Source organism: Genypterus blacodes, unplaced genomic scaffold, assembly GCF_046128005.1.
Source record: "Genypterus blacodes isolate CSIRO-AG114 ecotype Tasmania unplaced genomic scaffold, CSIRO-AGI_Gbla_v1 ptg000032l_1, whole genome shotgun sequence".
Classification (NCBI taxonomy): Eukaryota; Metazoa; Chordata; class Actinopteri; order Ophidiiformes; family Ophidiidae; genus Genypterus; species Genypterus blacodes.
Window position 1 is genome coordinate 7,081,296 of NW_027466845.1, and position 13,705 is coordinate 7,095,000.

The 13,705-nt window shown below is 44.6% G+C and overlaps 1 protein-coding gene across 1 annotated transcript in view; it reads right to left on the reverse strand.

Annotated features, from left to right (window-relative positions):
• Positions 1-9,046: 9,046 nt before the first annotated feature.
• The window catches only part of grm5b (glutamate receptor, metabotropic 5b), a 35,794-nt gene continuing 31,135 nt past the window's right edge, over positions 9,047-13,705 (reverse strand). Inside the window, exons 14-17 of the mRNA XM_076146313.1 lie at positions 13,091-13,216; positions 12,354-12,536; positions 11,756-11,922; positions 9,047-10,145 (exon numbers count right to left, since the gene is read on the reverse strand). Of these exons, the coding sequence (XP_076002428.1) occupies positions 9,047-10,145; positions 11,756-11,922; positions 12,354-12,536; positions 13,091-13,216 (1,575 nt within the window). The remainder of the gene's footprint in view (positions 10,146-11,755; positions 11,923-12,353; positions 12,537-13,090; positions 13,217-13,705) is intronic.

Below are 13,705 nucleotides of genomic sequence, written 5' to 3' on the forward strand. Positions count from 1 at the left end.
TATAACTACATGCTGCCATGACACCACTCGCCCACACAGGGTTTATATAAAGCCCCTTTAGTGCACCTCACCAACAATGTACCATGTACTTACAAACAACACATGTATGGCCACGGCAATACTATCATCGCTATGACTACCTGCTCTGTGCTGACTTTGACCCCGGCATTGAAACATTAAAGCTTTACTCAGTAATATTTTATAGCCTCTGAGACTCAACACGAATGAATTTCACAACCTGTTTTTGAAAATCAATCCATCGCCCACTCAGAAAAACAGAAGATCAAAGAGTTTTCCGACATTTTTAAAGTGGCTTTGTGGATTTTTGGCTGGAAGTTTCTATATTTATGTTCTCAATTTCCATGTTTTTCTACACCGTTTCCCTTTTGATGCTTGATCTCAGCTCTGGTGTCTTTTTTAGCAGCCACACTTCATTATTGCCTTTTCACATCGTTTAAAAATCATCCTGGCGGCGGAGGTGAAGAAGACAGAGGGAGACAGATAAGGACGCTGGAGTGGAAGAGAGGAAGAAAAATGGGAGAAATGTGGAGAGCTGGAGGGGACAGAGAGAGACGGAGGATGAAAGATGGCAGCTTCCTTTCACCGCCTTGGCCTTGGGAGACTCAGAATAAATGAATTTGTTCCTGAATCATGGAGATTTGTGTGTTTTAGTCAAACTGGTGACACGTCGCTGTGCCCGAGTGTCTGCCTGTCAGCGTGTCACTGTCATGGTTCAACGTCTGACCTCACAGACTGAGGAGCTCAAGCTTACAGCGAGTGTGAGGGAGACAATGATTATATTGACCTCACCTAATTCACGTTATGTACAATCTACTGCAGATATGACGCTTCATTCTGTTGTTCTACACTAACAGCAGAGGGGGCACAGGTGTCAATCAAACGCATTTCTCTGGAGACTGTAAACATCTGGATCATGTTATGTTTTAGAGGAACTCAAGGGAAATGATTTGTTGTTTTATGGTCCATGTTTGGGTCAAAATACATCCTGACTCAGCCAAACTGTAGATCGTGACCACTGCGGGACCCTGACTGCTTATATTACGGATTTATTCATTCAAATCAAGGAGAATGTGCTTTAAATGGAGCAACTTGTCACCAATTTCGAGATCAATGTAACGCTAGTGTGTGAAATCTAGAAATGATCAACCAAAAAGAGGGAAAGACAAGATCAGCTTTTTTAATTATGATTCCCATAGTGAGTCAAAGGTTCTGTGTAGTTACACTTACACAATGATTTATCAATGTAAAAAAATACAAAATCATAAGCAAAAGGTTGATTTTTTCCTGCACTTTATCTCCACAGGATCACTGCTTGTTGGTTCCTTGATTTGTTCTGTTATTAAGTTGTGATTAAAGAGCCAGAAGTTGGATTGTGGCGTTTGTTTCATGCTGAAACTATATTAATTTAATCTGTAAACCACATACACTACTTCCTGATTCTCTTCATGTTTTGCGATCAAACGTCCCTCATGCTTGTCTCACTGTTTTTCCCTTGAAACATTCAGTTCTTCCTTTCACATTTATGCACCAGCGTTCTCTTTCTTTGCACGTATGAAACTCAAAAGATGTCATGTACTGTAATTAGGATTATAAATTATGATTCAGTCCAATACAGTGACTCAAAGTGACTGCAGCCTCTCTGAGACACAAACTAGGATCAGAATGTGACAATGTGTGTGGGGCCGGTGTATTGGGTTGCATTAGACTGTACATGTCAATTTATATGCAAATTCAATCCTGATAAATCTGTAGTTTTATACGAGAAGGAGAGCGAGATCAGTGTGGAGAGACAGGCTTTTATGGGTCACAAACACTCCATCTCTCGACCAGCAAAGGGCAGATTCCTCTCCTGCTACCCCCTGCGACACTCTATATAGTTCTAATAACAGTGATTTTATGAGTTATTGGACATGCAGAGCTCTCTGAGTCACTGGTGGGAGGATTGGACGAGGATTCATAAACTGGGGGAACTAATTTGATCTGGTTTTCACTGGCCGGTACCCTCCTCCTCCTCTTCCGTCTTCTCCCCCTCAGTCACGCCGCTAAAACACTTTCAGACATGATGTATTTTCCAAACAACTGGAACCGTGTATTCTCACATTTCACATTTTACAAAGCCGAGTCAAAATATTCAATAGATCATCAAATATGAACAGAAAAACCATCTTTCAGAATCACAGCAAGAAAAGCATCAAATTACATTCTACAGATCTGAACATAAGGAAGAAAAGAAAAAAGCAAAAAGCAAAAAAACAAAACAACAAAGCTTTTTCAAAAGTGATGTAAATGAAACCACCATTTGCTAGCAATCAAATAACCACATCGGTCGATAAACACTACATTTAGAAAACGACAAATTAAGCCACTTTAATCACCATAAGTGGGCACATTTGTGAGGAAAAACACCGTCTGAAATCTTCACCCCAGTCTTTGGAAATTTGTGCAGTGTGGCTCGTATCGATTTAACTTCAAATCTACTCACGTTTACCTTCTGCAGCGTTGATTAACACTCAGCTGTAGGAAATACAGAAGCACTTCAGATAAACATATGAGTGAGGCAGCTTAAGCTCATGTTCCCACTGATCAAACCTCTCACACGCTCGGATTTCACTGCAGACGTCCTGCTAATGTTTCGCAATTATTACACATTTTTATTTCAATAATTGTCATTTTCTTTCCTCCGAAAACGAATAAGGAAAATATACGACTTTCCTCCCTCTCATAGTAGGGGAAACGGCTTTCCACTTTCTTTAATTAAGTTTACAGTAACCTATCATCTTTTCCTTTTAATCAAAATGAAGCCTGCAGTGCTGCTCCGACGAGCCTGCTTGTATTAAAGTTTTGATAAATCTTGTGGAGAGATTTGGACACAACGCGGCGCCTTCATCCTTCATTTATATGCAGATGAGCTTTCTTTGTCTCCACGCTGGGAAATTGTCTTTCTAGTCAGGTCGTCCACCTCAGTGTTTCAGCCCAGCAGCACAAAGCCTGTTTCCTATTGAACATTTGCTTACAAGCCTGTTCACTCATCTACTACAGCTTCATTCAACAAGTAAACATCATAACCTCAATTATCTCAAGTGAACAGTGAGAATGTAAACATCACTTCTATAGGCAACATTCATCTCCTGATTCAAACCGCGAACACAATCTCGTCAGAATTAAAACGGGGAGAGATTTGTTTGTGTCCACACCACTTTTCCAAACAAGACAATCAATAATCAATATAAAATCATCTTCTCTCAACTCAGTGATCCTTTATGTCTCAGAGTGGCATCACAGTTCAGTTTGGTATTATTCTCATTAATAGAAATAGAAACATGGCATGATACGTACAGCAACATGTATAAATAAATATATGTTACAAACCAGCAATACTGAAATTCTAACGTTTGTCTCTTTGCTCTGTATTTATAATATCGATGCCCCACAATCATACACAGACTTGCTTAATCAATAATTCAACTTCTATCCTAAATTCAGAAGCAATATAAATAGTTCAATCAACTACCTCCTTCTCTTATATCTTATCAATACACAATAGAAACTACTCTGTTATTACGCAACTCTCGTTAGCACGTGAGCAGACACCCACATGCCATGAACGCAGCAGCTCGTCATTATCGTCCACTTATAAAATGCAACATTCAAATCAGCAGCTTTAAATCAGCAGACAAACATACAAAAATACTGCAAATTATTATTTTAAAAGTTGAGTTTGAGGGTTTGGTGGATTCATCAGGACGTGTACAGTGTTTCAGTCTAAATGCCTTTCATTGAACTGTAGATCCTGAAAATCCAACTTTGCACCGCCTGTGGAGTATTTGACACACACAGTACGTTTGTAGTTAAATCTGCACGATAGTGATGTTAGCTGGTTCAGTCTGAAGTTACTTGTGACGCAGCTACTGATTTGTTACTTCAAGTCAAACTCAAGAAGTACACCTTCCATTGAAACGTGATCTGAGTCCAGATAATGAAAAAGCAAGGTGAGCGAAACCACCCACACACTCACACACACACAATGAGTTTCCATTCTTAATCATCCATGTGTCAATGCAATAAATGTCGCCCCGACTTGTCTGCACACTCACTAATAAAGTTATTTTTGAATCAGGTGTCGTGACTTGCTGTGGACCTGCATCTGGAATATGGGACAGCGACGTCTCATACAAAAAGAAGAGAGTTTTCATGTGGTTACTCAGATCATGTATCACATTTGAATGGAAGGAGGGGTGTCGGGTGTGGGATATCTTCTTTTTACTGTGGTTGAAAGGTAACAAAATGTGTGTGATATCTACCAAATATGCAGAGAAACAACACACAACACAGCATCCTCCCATCCTGCCCTACACAAGCCTGGATGGTGTTTACATAGTAAACAAACAGCAGTTCATATTTCTCCATCAAGCTGAGTAAATACCCAGACAGGGCGGATGAGAGGCTGTTCCACCTCACCACACACAGATCGCACATCACATCGATTAAACCCTAAATTATCACCTTGTCCTATTGATCCGCACGGGAGAAAATTCCTGTATTCAATTTCAAGGAGGTCAGAGGTCGGCTATGGCGCAGATCGCACGCATGCTAACAATGATTAACAAAATCCTCCAACTGACAGACCGTGTCCGTCATCACAGATCAATCATGTTATTACGTGCTGAAGCCCAAACAACAACAGAAAACACCAACAGAGCAAAATGTGAACCAATTTAGGCTCTGTCAATCAATACAAACACAGAATCTCATGATAGCAAGTGAAATGTTTAAAGCCTATATACTATTTATTTGACCTATATTATTGTAAAAGGTAAACTAAATGACAATGTGTGTGTCTTTCTCCAATCAGCAGATGAGCCTGTTTGGATTAGTCTCAGGGATTATCAGTCCAATTCTTTAGAGTGGTTTACTAAAATCATCCCTGACCACAGCGCTTGGTCTGGACATCATCATGAGATCATCTGTCGGACGAGTGTAAGATTTCACTCTGTGTATATCTATGAATGTTCTGGATACTGTGTGAGTGGAAACATTCATTTATCTGAGATCATAGCAGATTATCAGGGAGTTCTGCTGAGTTCTGACGTAGAAGTAGAGATGCTGAGTGATGCTATTAGACTGAGCTGGACATGACTGGAGGACATGTCTGGATTCCAAAATGGTGTTAAATTTGGTTGGTGACCTGTGAAGACACTGCTTTTCTTAATCTGTATTATCTTAATGCCAAATATATGAAGCTATAAAGATCTTAATGATGTCTTGTAAGATCATAATTTGGTCATATTTGCCACAAAGCATTGACAGAATTGAGCCCTTAAAGCCAGTAAAACAGCTGTTGATCTAAGCCTTGATCCTATTACTTTTAGCTGAGTCAGCACATCAATGTCGAGTCTGAGCCAGAGGGACAAATAACACGCGGCTGAAGTGCTGAGCTGCCCGTTACTCTCTCAGCACACTGGAGACGATGTCAGTGACAACGTGCTGACAGCAGCACATAACCTCGCTCCTCCCCGAGCAACATCTCAACATCTCTATCATCCGGTCCAGGGGGCCATTTTCCCCAAAGTAGATGAAAACGTAATGATGCACAGAGAACAATGATGTTAACGCCTGGCTGGGGCACAGAAAAAGCAGATTATCTTGCCATGAGATGCAGAGACATTTTAGCCAAGGAATACTGCTACAAATCAGATTTTTCGTCCATTATGTCCACAACAAATCAAATCCAGCCAAACTGACAAATGTGCGCCCCTGCTTTGAAGCTATTGCACTCGTTTCCCTCGCTTGTCCTCTCACAAACGTACATTACGAAACGCACAAACGCCACAACTGCTGCAAACTCCTCCATGTTGTAACTGCTTATCTCAAATCAACCCCAGAGTCGTGCTGAGAGCTCAGATATGTCTGCTGTCACACGCTCGCCAATGAGGTCCAGGTAGGATTCACTGTGGGGAAAGTACCATGAGACGTCGCCTCAATGTGTCACCGAGGAGAGGAATTGTAAAATCAAATAAAAGAAGTAAATCTGCTTTAATCTCCCTCCTAAGCATTCAAGTCTGCAGGTGGACCCATGTGAGACCTGCAAGTGTGTCAGCGTGTCCCTCATTTAAATAGGAAAGAAAACGTCACACCGTCCTCGCCGTTCACCGAAGATTACAAAAGGAGCAACGATTTAAAAACAGTATGATTTATGATGCGCACCTTGTATACTTACAGGATGATAGATATTGCTTTTACATTGGAAAATGTGATGTTTATATAGAAAATGTCGAAAACAGTTTCACATATAAATTTTTTTCTGCTTTTTTTTAAGAAACCTCTTATATACCCACAAGATAGTAAGCTATACCCCCCCTCCCCCCACCCCTTTGGCACATTAATCATATCAATAATATTATATCGTAGAATTACAAGACATTTGAATAGGAACGGTCACTCACACACTCAGATTAGTAACACAGTTTTTGTAGTCGTAACACATATTGGTACTGTATGATGTCATAACAGAGTTAAAAACATCTCTTTTTTTCCATTTTTCATGTTGGTTGATATGTAAATTAATTGACTGTCATTTGAAACAAAACAGAATTGTCTTTGCATGCCCTTATTATGTACAGAAGAGTTGTTTTGATTTTGTTCTTGCTGGCTACTGTAGAGCAGTAATACTACATTTCACAAGGAGATATCACACTATGGAATGCGTCTGCGTCTGACAGCTCCCATAGCAGAAAAATGGAAAATATGCAGATTACCATGAACCAAAATACACAGGCAGCGTTCTGAAAGCACTGATTTGTCAAACACCAATGTCCTTAGTGCAGATAACACCGTCCATCACAATGTCTTCAATGTATTTTTTGTTTTTGCTGTTGTATTTCTGCTCTGTTTCCTCTGTGGAGGAATCTCACACCAAGCCCAAGGACCCATTTCTCAAAAGCATTTTAGGGAGTTTGCATTTGTTTGCATTTTATTTTCTTGCATTATGTAAACTCAGTACCCCCTTTAAAGTAGCAAGCATAACCTCTTAATAGCAAAAAGCCAAATTTTATCACCTGCAAGGCAATTTGGTCATTTGTCATCACTTCCTGTTTATCATGACACTATTGCTCAATTTGGATTTGTCAGCCTCTTTTTTTTATTCTCCCCACTTTTGTCTTAAAACAAGTGGAGAGGTTCAACCACATATAAACATGAGTGAACCAGAGCTCAGAGGCAGAGGTTACAGAGTCATACAAAGTACAACTATGAGGGCAACGCGTCATGCAAGGCTTCAGTGATTCAGGCTCCTTCAGTGGTCTTTGTGCAGTAGAACTTTGGACGTTTTTGTACCTCCCCGCAGCTGTAATTGGTCCAAATATATTGTTTTGGTTCATTTACTACCTCCTCTGCTGTTGGAGCAACATTGGTTCACATTAGCATTGTTAGCTAAACTTAACACTTTTGAGGGTAGAGTATCTACTCAATTTCAGTAGAAAGTTCTTAAAGGCCAAGAAAAGAATGAAGTCAATCTGCTTACATGCTAACTGTGACGGCTCTGTGCCCCCTGCTAGCATAGAGTGGCATTAAACAGAGCAGAGTTCTTAAAGAAGCAGTCAGTAAGACTCTGGAGTGGAAGGAATTGTCCGGCCCTGCCTCCATAACTCCTCCCACATAAGAAAATGACACATGATTGACAGTTGAGGTAGTGTTCCCCTTGTGGTAAATCGTGGTACTTTTTGGGCTCAAAGGATTTTGTCCAAAATCAGATTCCATCAGTGGGAGGCGCTACAGAGACAGTTTTCATGTATAAGGATACCAAAAATACTAACTTCAGGTCTTACTTAAGGTCTATGCTGCATGCAGTGTTGTAGAATGTGTTCACAGCCCTGTTGTTTGGTCGTTTTGGCTTCTGTCTTTTGAAGTAAATGCCCTTAAAGAGGAAGGGGCTCGTGCCATAAAAGCCAGAGATTGATTCCAAACCAATGAATCCAAATTTGTTAATCCAGTTGTTGTCCTGGTAGAACAACAGACATGCTGGATAATGCCGAGCCTTACATAATGCTCTATAAAATATCAAAGATGCATGTGCACGTTTATGGGATATCTGTGTTTTGTCCTTACCAATGACGACGAGCTTTGAGAGCAGATTTCTTCCAATCTCCGGTACAACAAGGCCTTTACTGTGTATCGCTGCCTTTCCTCCCTCCTTCTCTATTCACAGACAGAGGTACAAAAGGTTTGGTCCCAACTGCTTCAGGAATCGTGTAGAAAATATACATTCAAAATTCAGAAAAAATAACAGAAGGAGTAGAAAAGTTTTTTTTGGGGGGGATACAAATGAATAAGCGAAAAGAGGAAGATGAACGGAGGAAAAGAGAGATAAGCATTATTAGAGGCAGTGGAGACACTGAGTGAAATGGGCCAGAGAGCTGAATGTATAAAAAGACGGTTTCACTTTAAGAGACAACATACTACGGTATGTTCAAATGCACTTTTGTTTGTTAGAAGCGTGTCGGATTTCAGAAAAATCCACAACCTCTCGTATATTTACAGTGTTTATTCTTATGTATGTGTGTGTGTGTGTGTGTGTGTGTGTGTGTGTGTGTGTGTGTGTGTGTGTGTGTGTGTATACTGTTTATGTGTTTAGGTATTCAGTGCCTTTGATCGTCACTACTTAGTCCACAAAAGTTTTCCGATTGTTACATAATCTACCTCATTAGTCGCCTTTGCTGTTGAGGAGGTCATGGTGTCATTCGATACGGCAGACACACGCACCTACAAACACGCCGCCTCACTCGCTAATTAGTTTGCCGTATTGACAACGCCCAAACACCAAACCCCTCAAAGGTTACAGTGATACATTTTTTAGTCCTTTAGTCCTGTCTTCTGATAAACTACGCTAAGAAAATACGACATGGGCACTTGATGTCCCGGCTCCTCCTCCTTCATCGCCCCGTCCTGCTGTGCGCTCCTCACGCCGTGACTTGTGTTGTCTTGGCGGCGCTCGTCCTCCCTCGGCCCTCTGGCTCTGGCTTCCGTGCCCTCACAGCGAGGAGGAGCTCTGGCTGTAGTTCCTGAGCGACAGTCTGCTGTACCGGGGCGAGGGAGGGGACGGCGGCGGGTGGGAGGGGGCCGGGGGGAGGTACAGGCCCGCCTCTGAGATGGCCGAGCTGCTGCTGGACGCCAGGGAGTCGCGGAAGGGCGAGGGTGGAGTCAAAGCGATGAGCTCCTCGTCGAGCTCAGGCCTCCTCATGGGCGAGTCGGCCAGGAGGTGGATCATGCCCCCGCGCATGGGGGAGAGAGAGGGGGATGCGTGGGGGTGAGAAGGTGGCAAGGGGTAAGGTGACTGGGGAGGAGGGCCGGGGTGAACCGGGCAGCCGCCCCGACTCACCAAGTTAGACTCCACAGGCGGCATGGGCTGGACGTCGGCGTAAGTGGTCAGGGTCTGGGGCATCTGGATCTCGCGGGGGAGCAGATACGGGTCTGCCGGGTGCGGGGACGGAGGTTTGTGTATGTGCGAGTGTGTGGGGGAGGGCGACAGCATCATGCTGTTGAGCTCGGTGATGTTGGCGGTGAAGCGGTTTACCACGCAGCTGATCTGATCCATGAGGGAGCTCTGACCCGGGTTGCCGCCCACAGCGACCAAGCGGCTCTCGCTCCCGGAGACGACAGAACTGCTGCCGCCGTTGCCAGGGCTGCAACTGCTTCCCTGGCCGCAGCTGCTGCCGCTGTCGGCGCTGCAAATGCTGCTGGCGTACTTTGGCATGCCGGTCATCTGAGGCTCCTCCCCCATGGCCACCACCAGTCTCTGACTGACGGTGCTGATGGGAGAAGGTGTCTGCGGCTGGTATGTGATGGAGTACCTCTCTTCGACCTCCGACAGCTCGTACAGGGTCTTGTCAGTACCGGGGTCCTGATGGGAGGGCAGGGAGGACATGGAGGGCAGGGAGGGCAGAGGGACGTGCGGGGGCAGATCCCCCCCGCCGCAATAGCGCTCCTCAGAGGTTTTGGAGAAGGGCTTGATGACAGCGGTCTGGTTGTTCTCCTTCCTCTTGATGTGGAAGGAAAGCCTCTGCCACAGGTGGTTGCCACGCGAACCACTGCGCTCCGTCTGTGCCCACGACACCGACTTCCCATTGGAGCTGCAGGACAGGAAGGACAATATTACCTTTGGACCTTTCATTGTTGCCTATTTACATACTATTTGCCGTAATTGCTCAATAAATAACTCATATTTCAGTTAACAGTATAACCCTGATCTTGTTGATGTCATGTGATGCTAAAGATACCGACTGATGTTTGTTCCTGATCACAATACTAACTGGTTACTTCTCCTTTGTCCAGCCAGACTTCATGGTGGGAAAAAAGACACTATCACTGTGTTGTGCTGTGCGTGTTATTATTTCAGCCCTATCCACACTAAAAGCCCATTGAAGCCTTTTACAAAGCTAATTGACAATGAAGGAAAGGCAGCTGGACTCGATATGCTGAGTAATTCCATTATATTTTTGTATTTTTGTCAGTCCTAATTTTAGAAAGCAGTCTGCTCTCTGTGCGCTCAGGTTCTGCCGTCTCATCTCGCTCCTTCCATCTTGCCATTTGTCACACTTTTCACCGCTTCGTATCAGTCAAAGCTCCGCCCCCCCCCGCACCTCCTCTCGCCCCCTTTCATCCTTTTGTCAGGTTAATTAGTGTGATTAATCTATAGTGGGACTTCTGATTAATCCACATACCACAGAGGCAGGCCCGATTGAACAGAACTCAAATGACCCTTGGAGACACACACACACACACACTGACATATACATGAACTCTAGAGTCTTGAATACAGACACACGCACACACGTACATACTCTGCATGCCAACGCTGTGTGGTGCTTTGATCCTGTGCTTGATCTCTTCCCTCCCTCCCATAGGAAAACTCCCAGAGCAGAGAGGTGAGACCAAGACAGACCAGCTCGCCCATTACATACAGAAACATGTACGAGTATAACAAAGGGCCTCCCCTCGTCTGTTGATTTAACGTCTGCGTCTGTTTGGAGATAGACAGGCCAGCACATCAACGCCGCCCTTACAGGGGAGAGGAGAAGAGAGAGGAGCGGAGCGGAAGAGAGGACGAAAGAGACAGAAACGCTCCTGACATTTCTCATCAGAGCGTGATTGAAATCTTGCCTGCCAAGCGGGGGTGAGAGTGGAGGAGGAGGTGGTAAGGGGGGACAGGTTCCCCTGTCAAGAACCTGCTGATGGATGAAAATGTGTTTCTCGTCTTCTCTCCTCCCTTTTCTCTTTGGGCGAGTGCGGCTGCCTCACCACCCTCCCCTCTTTCTGTCCCCAGTCAGGTTCAGTGTCACTGTTGGCGACCTGTGGGTGGTCTCGTCTTTAGCTTGGTGCCAAAGATATTACGTCTCTGCCTTTTCACAACATCCCTTTGACTTCCTCTACCTCTTCTCCAACCCTTCTTCTTTTTCTCTCGAAATTTAGATGTATTCATCTGGCCCCGCCCCCACCCGAACCCCAACCATCAGGTCTCCATTAGGCCATTGTCTGCAGTTGCTGATAGCATCAAATGAACAGACAGACTGTCGGGACTCCATAGAATCAAAGAGCTTGGAAGCACACGTACACACACACGCGCGCACAGTAAACGGTCTCATTGTGGGTTCTTGGACTGAAACAACCAGCCATTATCCTGGCCATCTAGCCTGTAACACACACACACACACACACACACACACACACACACCTCAAGTACCTGAGTGTCTCTCCAGTGGAGCCTCTCCGTTTCCAGAGGTTGACCAGGCTGGATGAGCGGCTGGCAGCGGAGGAGGATTTGCCATCACCCACATGCATGCGCACCACCGTGCTGGTGGTGAAGGCACTGCGTACGTTACGCTCAGGCTTGGCAAGGATGATGTACACCTACAATGACACAAAGCACAATACTGACGTTAAATAAAAAAGATATACAGCTCTTGAGAGGCATCCAGCTGAATTTTGAGCCAAAGTGAACGCTCCAAAGATCCACCAGAGGGAATATATTCATGATGTAACGTCAAAACTGGAAGTAGATTTGAGAATTCTGACAATCGTTCTACTGATGGAATTCACCGTAACTGACAAGATTCTATCTGCCAGAAGCTGCTGGTGTTCACCGACGACAAAAGTGCAAACATATGACAGCCTGGAAGGTGGGGAGGGGGGGGGGGGGGGGGGGGGGGGGGGGGGGGGGGGATGTGTGATACACCAGAGGCAGACAGGCAGACAGAAGCAACAGGAGCTTCAAGAGACTTTGAAAATGTGAAAAGGAAATAGAGATGGAGGCAGCGGATGGGTGTCATCTCTGTGATTACCTTTGGTACGAACATGCAGCACAGAGCCACGGTGGCACTGAGGCTGACGCTGAAGCACATGGTGATGATTTTGTAGTTGGAGCCGAAGTAGATGGGCACAAAGGCCAGCCAGATGATGCAGGTGGTGTACATGGTGAAGGCGATGTACTTCGCCTCGTTGAAATTGGCAGGGACGTTGCGGGTCTTGGAGAGGGAGAGAGAGAGAGAGAGAGAGAGAGAGAGAGAGTCAGAAGCAGTCAGACAAGCTATTGGACTACGAGACAAAACTTGTGACATGTGGGTTTTTGCCGCTCGGAGGGTCTGGCCTCTTTTTTTGGCGCTTTAAACCCAACCTGCATGAACGATGTTATCCTGCGCTCATTCTGTCACTCGGCATCAAACACAACAGCGTCAAACGCGGCCCTACGGTGGCTCTGCTGGAGCCGACCAACAAAGTACAATTACTGGCTTAAAGCTACAGGTCTCCACTTCTAACAGTCGTTTACAGCTTATCTCTGCGTGCAGGAGCCACTGAGTGATTAAGGCCGGAAACTAAAGCTGTGATCATGGACTTATAAGATTTTAAAGGTTTTATTGCACAGAATTCCTACGCATTCGCTGTTTTGTCGCTTTATCACAGGTTTATGCTACGATTATCATTTGATTTACTCCTGCTGAAAATGTGCGTAGCCTTCAATTTTAAGTATGTTTTCTCTGAACAATCTGCAAAATCCTGGGTAGCGCCTGTGATGAACTACCTTGAAGGCGTAGAATGTACAGCTGAGGATGAGGAGGCCGTTGTATCCCAGCGGGGCGACCACGCCCACGTTAGTGGTGTAGCATATGAGATTGACCTGCTGGATGCTGGGGTAGTCATGGATCACCTGGAGGGAGGGAGGAGCAAATAGCATAGTATATACTATATAGTGTATAGCACAAATAGGACTATGACAGGCAGAAGCAGAAGCAGGGAGCAGAAATGCACATTGATTTGGTTTCGGTGAGAAAGTGCTGATTGCAAGAAAACAGCTACTGAGACTGAGAGTTTGGGCCAAGCATTGAATGAAGCTCATGTGTTATTGTTAATCATTACCCTCAAATGACATGTTTGGATTTAGACTAAAATGCAGACACCTGTTGCCGGGGCTTTGTGTCAGACAGATTGCATAAGAGGAGCCGGTTATCTCCTCATTGGTGTACAAACACATCAAATGGCCTCAAGACATCAGAGTGACTTCACAGAAACGTCTCTTCAGTCGTCTGTTATTATTTTTGATGACATGCATCATTCAATTCCCTGCTTTCCACACCTGCACAGACGAGGTGCGACAACCTCCACACAGAAAGGGACGATATGATGCAATCGGCTGGCA